At 19.5% G+C, this 10,906-nt stretch overlaps 3 protein-coding genes across 3 annotated transcripts; 2 read left to right on the top strand and 1 right to left on the bottom strand.

The window, feature by feature from the left end:
* Positions 1-3,790: 3,790 nt before the first annotated feature.
* On the top strand, positions 3,791-5,491 carry SRAE_X000207600 (Vesicular acetylcholine transporter; the record flags this gene model as incomplete). The annotated part of the gene is made up of 2 exons (XM_024643696.1): positions 3,791-4,282; positions 4,352-5,491. The coding sequence occupies 2 exons, from the start codon at positions 3,791-3,793 to the stop codon at positions 5,489-5,491; spliced, it is 1,632 nt and encodes a 543-aa protein (XP_024499547.1).
* A 571-nt stretch (positions 5,492-6,062) lies between these two features.
* On the top strand, positions 6,063-8,784 carry SRAE_X000207500 (Choline O-acetyltransferase; the record flags this gene model as incomplete). Its single annotated transcript, XM_024643684.1, has 4 exons — positions 6,063-6,158; positions 6,824-7,879; positions 7,933-8,361; positions 8,440-8,784. 4 exons carry the CDS (start codon positions 6,063-6,065, stop codon positions 8,782-8,784), a joined length of 1,926 nt encoding a protein of 641 aa, XP_024499546.1.
* Positions 8,785-9,633: 849 nt separating this feature from the next.
* Positions 9,634-10,064, bottom strand: SRAE_X000207400 (Hypothetical protein; the record flags this gene model as incomplete). Its single annotated transcript, XM_024643673.1, has 3 exons — positions 9,634-9,711; positions 9,761-9,855; positions 9,965-10,064. The coding sequence occupies 3 exons, from the start codon at positions 10,062-10,064 to the stop codon at positions 9,634-9,636; spliced, it is 273 nt and encodes a 90-aa protein (XP_024499545.1).
* Between the last annotated feature and the right edge of the window lie 842 nt (positions 10,065-10,906).

The raw sequence follows: 10,906 nt of genomic DNA, 5'->3' as shown, positions 1-10,906 counted from the left end.
TTATAAAAAAGGATACAATGTTATCATTTAAAATATCAACTTTTGAAATCCTCTTTAAAAGTAAATATGGTAAATATCTCTTTTTGGTAGACATTGTAAAAACTCATTTAACTTTGTACAAAATTAGAAACCCTCTATTTTATATTACAACTATAAGTAATCATTCCCTTGAGAAGTTACTATATAAAGAATATATATACATAAGTTTAAAAATATTCCAAATATATATTTTATAATACTGATCATTTTACAATACTTTCTTTTTTTTTTTTTCTTTACTTATCTATCTTTTATTTTAAAATATGATTAACTTATAAAACATTTACTTATGCTTATCTATTTGATTATACAATAACTAAAATTATATCCTCCTATTTATTGCGTATTTTTTTTTTCGTTATTTTAAATAACTAATAATTATAGATAAAATTTTTTTTTTTAATTACTCAAAAAGTGTAATTTATTTAAAACATCATTTTATAATTATTTAGTATCCTGTTAATTTAAAATATATATATATGTATATTGAATGAGTATAATTTACTTTATAAAAAATTTTTTTTATCATATGATTTATTTTTTTATCTCTAGATTTTATATATTAATAAAATTTATCATCTAACAAATTATATTTAAAAAAATACATTATTTAAAAAATATTACAGTATAAATCAATTTTAATAATCATCCTTATAATATATTTGCATAATAAATTATTATAATAACTTTAATCATTCTATCTATTTGAAAAGTAAAAAAAAAATATATATATATTGTTTTAGGAAAAACATTTTTTAAATAACAAATTCTCATCTTGAGAAATTTTATTAACTAAATCAACATTACTTGGTAAAAATACACAACTGTGAAAATAAATAATTGTTTCTTATATTTCATAAAAATTTGTGTTAAAATTTTATTTTTAATAAGTATATCTCAGCAAGGATACACTTATAATTAAGTAATCTTTTCTGTAGACAGTCATACATTAATTAAACTACACAGCTATGGCTTAAATATTTTTTTTTTTAAATTAAAGATTATTTATGTACAAAATATAACATGTAAATCTAAAATTTGTATAAATTTTTCTCTTCTATCCTATTATTTTCTTCTATCATTTCTTTATACTTTTTGAAACTTGAGCTTATAAGTAGTGTGAGTTGATTGCGTGTAGTCTTATTTCTTTTTTACAATATAATATCAGGACTTTTTAACAAAAGTGAAACTTATATCCTTGTACGTAATTTTATGAATAAATATATTAAATGATATCAAAGATATTTCTTTAAAGTTTTATGAATCATTCACATGCTTAATGAGAAAAATCCATTTACTTATATTATAAAAACATGTATACTGAATAAATTGTATATATAAACATACTCTAAAACTTTTCATAACCATACATTAAAAATTTTTTTTTTAAAAAAAGATTAATTCATTTATAATTTTGATTTTTTTTTATACATTTTAAAAAATAACTTACTTTTTTTAAAACATCTTTTTAAAAAATAACTTTATAGATTTGTATCATATATCACAACATCTTATTGTATTTTCATTTTTCTTTTGTTTAACTTGATTTACTTTTCTTGTCTAAAAATGAATTTATATTTGAAATTTTTTTATCTTTACAATATAACTATATAATGTAAAATTTATTTTTTTTAAATAAAATATTATACAAAAATTTTTCATGTTTTAAGAGATTTTTTTTTTTATAAAAAATAATAGAAACATCTTTATAGTATGAATATAACTATATCTCCTATTTTATTATTTTTTTTTATAATTATAAAAAGAAATATTTTATTGTTAAAACAATTAATTGTATTATTTTAATACCAAACAAATTAAAAATAATTTATTTATATATCTTTTATAATATGTAAAGGTAGTATAATTAAAAAAAAAATTATATCCTTTTTTCTTTTTATTAAAATTTCTTTCATTATCTTAACCATTTTGTTTAAATTATTTTATATGTATATGATTATCTTAAAATTTTTGATATATATATATATATATTTCAATTATATTACAGATTGTAAATTATTCTTTTTATATATATGTTTAAAAAAGGTAATATTACTGTAATTTTGTGCATAATAATTATCTATTAATTTGTATTTAGATAAATATTTTCTATTGAAATTTGAAATATTAAAAAAAAATTTCATATTTTGTTTTCATTATTGTATATCTATTTTAACAACTATTTCAACAAAATTGGATTTTGAAGACAAAATTAAAAAAAATAAAATTTATTATATAAGGTTGCTATAGCTGCTCAAGGTGAGCTTTCATAAGATAAATTATTTTTTAAAAAAATTTATTTATTGTTCATATTTTTATAAGAAAAAATATAGAACATATATTGTTTAATTGTTTAAATCTTTCTTTTGCTTTTAACAAAAAAAAAATACTATTATTTAATTGATAGAGAGAAGAAATTATTAAAAAAAATGTGTTGGGAATTTAGTTGATGTTATAAAGAAAAATTTGATTATCTTTTTACTATCAACTGTCATAGTATCTATATATCAATTTTCTAAATACGATCTTTATAAAATTCCTTTAATCTTTTACATATATATTTTGTTACCATATTTAAAAACACGAAATTTTTAATAAGTTTCATTTATAGTTTAGTATTTAAGTGGGCGTGTATCATTTAAAAAGAAACTTAAAACATTTTTTAAATAATATGATATAAAAAATTGTAAAATTAATATTATCCATCTATTCAAATATAATTATTATAAAAAAATAAAATATAATTTTTTTTTATTATTTAAAAATTATTTAATAATAGGTATATATTTTTATAACTTTCAAAATATTTAAATTATTTTTTGTCATTTTTTAAAATAAAAATATCTTTGTCATTTAATAATGTGGTACTACGTTTTTTTTTAAATATTAAATATAATAATAATTACATAATTTAATAATTTAGTTAATGATAGAAATTAAAAAAAAAAACTTTTTAACTGAATTAAATTTTTAAAAATACAAAATTCAATTAAAATTATGACACATAAAACAGTATTATTTTTAAGTAAGGAAGATCTGATAATGATAATTGAATTGAAATATATGGCTTACTGTCTCTCTGGAGATTACAATCACGCACCATTCGTCAATAGTTAATATTGAATATAATTATTTAACTTCATTATATCAAGTATTTTCCATATTTAAAAATAAACACTTTTTACAAAAAGTGCTTTAAGATATTCTTAAAATTATTTGTGACTTTATATTTTTTTTATTATTATCTCATCTCAAATAAGTATCATTAATTTAAAATACAAAATAACTTTATTTTTTTTTTATTTTAATTTTTCAACAAATAACATTAACATTTTATCCTTTTTACTATATAATGTAAAAATATATTTACTATTTTAAAAATTCCATATATGTATCCGAACATTCTTTATTTTTTACTTTACTATTGCCAATTAATAAAATAAATATATCATTTGTTGTGTTAAAAGAAACTATCCTTATGCATCTTTAATTTTTTCTTTTTTTTTCCAACACTATGTTAACTTTTATCTTTTAAACTAACAATAATAAATAAAAAGTAATTTTCGCGAGCAAAATAATTAATTATTATTTAATAACATTATTTAAAAATCTATAGTTTTTTTTTAACAATATTTATCCTTTATTAAAGAATCTTCTTCTATAGATAAAAAATATAACTATTATTGTTGTCATACAATATAGGGAATATACAAAGAATTATTTAAAAAATATATTATAAACTTTTCTAATAATGGGTGGTTTTAATATTCCAATATTAAATCATGATACGGATTGGGTCAAGGATTGGATTGAACGTACAACCAAACCAATTGAAGTACAAAAAAAATTAGTTCTTGTTGTTGTGTCAATTGCTTTATTATTAGATAATATGTTATATATGGTTATTGTACCAATAATACCAAAATATTTAAGAGATATTCATGCATATGAAGAGACATATGAAGATTATACTAATGAAACAAGGAAACTACAAAATGGTAGTATATTAGTATTACAAAGTGGTGGGCATGTTGATTACCTTAATGAAGAAATTGAATTAGGATGGTTATTTGCTTCAAAAGCATTACTTCAAATATTTGTGAATCCTTTATCTGGTTTTATAATTGATAGAGTTGGTTATGAAATACCAATGATAATTGGTTTGGTTGTTATGTTTAGTTCAACTGCAATTTTTGCTTTAGGAAGAAGTTATGGTGTATTATTTTTTGCTAGATCTTTACAAGTATGTTTCAAAAAAAAATTAATTATTTTTATTTTATTTTACTAAATAATATTTTTATTTTTTTTAAAGGGTTTTGGATCAGCATTTGCAGATACATCAGGTTTAGCTATGATTGCTGATAGATTTACAGAAGAATCAGAAAGATCAGCTGCATTAGGAATAGCATTAGCATTTATATCATTTGGATGTCTTGTTGCTCCACCATTTGGATCTGTTTTATATTCAATGGCAGGAAAACCTGTACCATTTTTAATATTAGCATTAGTTTGTCTTATTGATGGATTTTTAGTTTTTATGGTTATTCAACCTAAACAACGTGTTATTGATACAATTGATAATTTAAAAAGTGGTGAGAAAAAAAATGGTACTCCAATGTGGAGATTATTTATGGATCCATTTATTGCTGTTTGTTCTGGAGCATTAATAATGGCAAATATTTCTCTTGCATTTTTAGAACCAACAATTACAAATTGGATAACAGAAACTATGCCTGATACACCTGATTGGATGATGGGAATGATATGGCTTCCAGCATTTTTTCCACATGTTTTAGGTGTATATGTAACAGTTAAACTTTTAAAACTTTACCCACATTCATCGTGGATACTTGCTGCTGTTGGATTAGCAATGGAAGGTATCAGCTGTGCTGTTGTACCATTCATGACGTCAATGTGGGAACTTATTATTCCTTTGAGTACAATTTGTTTTGGAATTGCATTAATAGATACATCACTTCTTCCATTATTAGGATATCTTGTTGATACAAGACATGTTTCTGTTTATGGAAGTGTTTATGCAATTGCTGATATTTCATACAGTTTGGCATATGCATTTGGTCCTATAATAGCTGGTAGTATCGTTCATAATGTTGGATTTTTAGCATTAAATATTTTAATTTGTGTATTAAATGTTGGATATACACCTGTACTATTTATGCTTAGAAAAGTATATAATTATGAAACAATTAATGGAAATATTCAAGAAAGTCAAAAATTAACAAACATTGATAAACCAAAAGTACCAACACCATTAAATAGTAATAGTCAAGAAAAGTTTACTGGAAGTTATCAATATAATGATAATTGGGCAGAAGGATATGGTGGTGCCGGAAGTAATAACTATACATCCAATGAATTTCAAGCTAAACAGTATCAACCGACGCAGGAAAATCTGAATAATACTAATGATCCTTTCAATGTTCAATGGTGACAAAACACAATACTTAAAACAGAAAAACGCAAATTAAATAAAAAAATAATTAGTGTGAATATTATTTTTTTTTTCATATTAAATCATCCATTATAATTGATATAATTCAGCATTTCTCTTTTTAAAATTTTTTAGCTTACTTATATATTTGTTCCTAAATTTTAAACAAGCTTGATTTAAAATCTCATATTATTGTATGGCAATTAACAAGTCATATATAACCTAAATTTTTCAGAAAAAAAAAATATAACATTTTTTTTTATTAAATTTTAAAATCACTTAACTCATCTTATTACATTAACTAACTTTGAAAATCTCTTATATACTTTAAAATGGACTTTTTATTTAAAGATAAATTTTTTTTAACAATTTAATACTTTAAAAATATAATTTACATATTTTAAAAAATGATCATTAATTTCAATTTTTTTTCTAAACAATTTAATCGTTATATATTATTAATCGATTTAACAATTAACAATAAATAAAATTTATTTTAATTATATTTTAATATATTTACAAATAAATATTTTTTTTTTCATTTAATTATAGATAAAATATAATTACTATAATGGATTCACATAATATAACAAATATTAATTACGATGAAAGTAATAATGAAATAACAAAAAAAAAACACTGTGTGAAATCATACAATTGGAATGAGGTAAGTATAGTTAAATATGTTTATAAGAAAATATTAGAAATATTAAGAAAATTCGAAGATTATACGAAGTATTTAAAAAAAGTTATAAAAACACTTTTATAATATTATAAAAAAAATTCCCAAAAGACTTTACACTATATGCTATCTTCTTAAAAAGATACATTTTCTTAAATTAACCAACTAAATTTTAACTAATTTAATTTAATAATATGATAAAAGATACTTTATAAAGATAAAAGTCTTTTATTATAATTAATTTTTTTTTCAATAACATATATAAAGTATTTTTATCTTGGGTACCATATTTCAATGTTGACTAATTAAAGATTTTAAGTAATTGAATATATATTTTAAAAGAGAAATTTAATTCTTATCATGACTTTTTAGTCATTTTATCTTTTTAAAAAAGTAGTTTTTTTTTTCTTTTACAAATTACTACAAATTTTATAATTTGTTAATATATTTGTTCTACAAATTTTAAATATACTCTAAAAATGTTTATGATATATTCAAAATATTTATATAATATTAATACACATATAATTAAAAAAAATATTAATAGGTATATAGTTACATCAACAAATGAAAAAAATAAATTTAATAGTATTAAAAAAGTTAGAAATTTTTAATTAATTTTAACTATAATTTTATTTAACATTTTTTAGCCACCATTACCAAAACCACCAGTACCATCATTAGAACATTCTTTCAAAAGGTATTTAGAATATGCTTCAGTTATTTGTGAATGCCAAAATGATCTTGATTTTGAACAAACAAAAGCAGCTGTCAAAGAATTTTTTCCAAATGCAGTTGAGTTACAAAAAAAATTATTAAGTATGGCTGAAAAATGTGATAATTGGATTAATAAATTTTGGTTACCTGAAATGTATTTAAGACCTAGGTATCCATTACCCCTTTATTCTAATCCAGCATATATATTTCCTCAACAAAAATTTAATTCAACTGATGAACAATTAAATTTTGCAGCATGGTTAATTAGAGGTTTTGAAGATTATAAATTAATGATTGATAATCAACAATTTCCTAGAGAAATATCAGCTGGTGTTGAGAAAATTCCTGTATGTATGGAACAATATAAAAGAATACTATCATGTTATAGAGAACCTAATTATGATTGTGATAATTTTTATTATAGAAGAGAAAATCCTACTTATTATAATGAGGATGGTGATAGCCATATAATAGTAATGTGCCATAATCAAGCATTTGTTTTATATACAAAAATAAAAAATGAATTTTTACCACATTCTGAAATACTTTATCAACTTAAAAAAATTTTAGATTACTCACAAAATAGGCCAACAGCAACACCAGTTGGTGTTATGACTGCAGGTAATCGTGATAAAGCAGCAAAAATATGGGAAAATCTTAAAAAAAAACCATTAAATAATAGATCATTAGAATGGATGAAATCTGCTACATTTGTATTATGTCTTGATTTTGTTAAAAATTTAAATTCAAATACTAAATTTGATAATTATGAAGATTATTTAGCATATCGTGGTCATCATATTTTACATGGATTTGGTTCATTAGGTGTAGGATTAAATCGTTGGTATAATAGTACAATTCAAATTGTTGTATCTGATACAGGAACAAATGGATTATTAATAGAACATTCAGTAGCAGAAGGAATAGTAATAATTAATATGGCAGAACATGTTCAAAAATATGTTGAAAAAAATATTAATCGTTCAAATGTATATTTATATTAAATTTAATTTTTTATTAATTTAATTAATTTTTTCTTTAGATAATATCTCCAAAAAATATGTATGATCCCAAACCATTAACATGGTCTATAGATGGAGAAACCGCAAATTTGATGATTTCATGTCAAAAAGAATTTAATAGACTTTCAGATGCTTTAGAATTAAATATTCTTTATTTTGATGAATATGGAAAAGAATTTATTAAATCAAAAAATATATCTCCGGATGGCTTTTGTCAATTAATAATGCAATTGGCTCATTATACTGCTCATAGTAAACTTGTTTCAACGTATGAATCAGCTTCAATAAGAAGATTTAAATATGGTCGTGTTGATAATATAAGAGCAGCAACACCTGAAGTATTAAAATGGGTCAAATCTATGACAACATCATACAATGAATATACTGATAATGATAGGAAAGATTTATTTTATAATGCTGCTAAAAAGCAAGCTTTAATTACAAAAGAGGTATTTTAATAATAATATTCACTGTCTTTTGTATTATATATATATAAATTTTTATATTTAAATTCATTATTTATTTAGAATATTCATGGCGAAGGCATTGATAATCATTTATGTGCATTAAATGTATTAGCTAAAGAAAATTTAAGCCACATTCCAAAGATATTTGAAGAAAAAACATGGAATGAAACAATGAGATTTCCTTTATCAACGTCACAAGTAACAACAGTACAAATAACAAATGATACGTATTTATGTTATGGAGCAGTAGTTGATGATGGATATGGATGCTCATATAATTTACAAAAAAATTTTATTGTTTTTGCGTCATCATGTTATAAATTTAATGATAGAACAAATGGAAAATTTTTTAAAAAATGTTTAAGAGATAGTTTAAGAATAGTAGCAAATCTACTCAAAAATTGATAAATGTAATTAAATAAAGTATACTAATTACTTAACAACCCAAATTACTGATCTGTATTAATGAATATAAAAAAAAATTATATTACATGACATAATTTTCTTTCATAAATCATTATAAATTTCTAATTAAAAATTTTTTACTTTATTATATTGTAAATAATTTTTTTTTAACCTAACAAAATTTTTTTAAATAAAATAAATAATTTTGTTCTTTTAATAAACTTAAATTCATATTTTATGTTTACAGCTAAAAATATTATAGTGTCATTATCTTGATTTATTTTCTAATTACTAGCTTTTTTTTCTTATTTAAAATTTTATCTATAAAAAAATCTATTACTAGTAATAGATATATTTTTTAAAAATTAAACAACATTTTGTTCTATAAAAATTTTCTTATTTTATTTTTTAAAGATTAGTTTTTTTTTTCTCTTTGCACTAAACAAATTTGTTTAAAAAAACGAAATTATTTATATGTTTATTGGACGTCATTCCTTAAATTATTTTCTTTTTAAATTAATGATTATAAAAAAAGTTTAAAAATTAAATTTTTTTATTAATACTACTGTAATATAATTTTTAAAAGTTTAAAGAATACATTTATCTATATAAAAGTATATAAAAATTCATAAAAAAATTTTTTATTTAAGGTTAAATCACAATTAAATGACATTGCTGTATTTATTTGACTTTAAAAATTAGAGAATTTTTTTATTTCACTAAATAGACATCATTTATAATATTTTTACAAAACTTTTTTAAAAAAAAAAACACAAATTAAAATACTTTGATTATGGTTCATGACAGTTGAATTTATAAATAAAAGCATAAATTTTAATAACAATAAAATTATACATTATCAATAATATTTTCGCCTTGATTAATGAGATTTGTTATTTTTCCACATACATCTTGGTATCTTAATATCTTTAATTTTGTATTTAATAAAAAAAAAATTAAGTAAAAAAAAATTTACCCTATTTAAATCAGTAGAAGTAAAAATCGAATTACAAAAATTAACAGCATCAACAATATCTTGAACTTTTGGATGTTGGTCAATATCTATATTTGCTAAAAGATTAATGTATGATTTATTATATATTATTTAAATATAGCTACATAAAATTTACATAAAAAAAACATTAATTATTTTTAATAATTTTTTCTAATTTAAACATACTTCCGATAAAATATGTCCATGCACATGTTACTGGTAAAATTTTTATTGAAATAATTGTAGAAAGAGCAAAAAAAACCAGAATACATGAAGTATTATTCATAATTTAAATATTTTTTCTATAGTTAATAAAAAATTAGTATTTTAGATGTAAAATTAACAATTTGAATTTTAAATTCTAAAATTTCTAATTTTATAGATAATTTTTAATATTTGAAATCATCTTTTTAAGTATATTAAACAAAATAATTAAAAATTACTTTAAAAAAAACGTTTTTTTTTTAAAAAAACGAATCAGGGTGGAGTTAAATTAATATATTAGAATATTTAATTAAATTCTATATAATAAATACTATATTAAAAATTTTTTTTAAAAAATACGTTCTAAAAAAGAAAAAAATGACGTATGTAGTAGGATAAATGATTAATATCTATTTCCCTTATAAAGATATTTTTATAATATATTACTCTTTATTTAGAAAATTAACGAACTTTTGAATATGGTAATTTACAAAAGAAATATATTTTAGTAAATATTGGTGTAATAATATCATGGTGGTTTGATTAATTAATATTTTTTTTATTAATTTTATAGATTAATGGCTTTAAAATTTAATTCTCCTTTCTACGACAAAATGTTAACTGTACATAAAAATATTTTTATTTACATTTTATTACAAATAATCTTAATTCTTATTGATAAATATTAGAAAACACATGTATTTATTTAAAAAATTTATAGAATTAAGTATGATTATTATAGATTTAAATAATTTTTAAAATTTAAAGCTTGTAAATTTTCCTTTTTCAATGAAAAAATTAATTTTAATATATTTGATCAATATATATATATATATAATTTTGACCATATAAACATTTATATACTATAAAAATAATAATTGGCCATTTTCAAGTATTATTATTTTGTCAAACATATATCATTTT

This window comes from Strongyloides ratti, scaffold srae_chrx_scaffold0000004 (genome assembly GCF_001040885.1).
Source record: "Strongyloides ratti genome assembly S_ratti_ED321, scaffold srae_chrx_scaffold0000004".
NCBI lineage: Eukaryota > Metazoa > Nematoda > Chromadorea > Rhabditida > Strongyloididae > Strongyloides > Strongyloides ratti.
The sequence above is the reverse complement of the archived record's forward strand: the minus strand, read 5'-3'. Positions and strand labels throughout refer to the sequence as shown.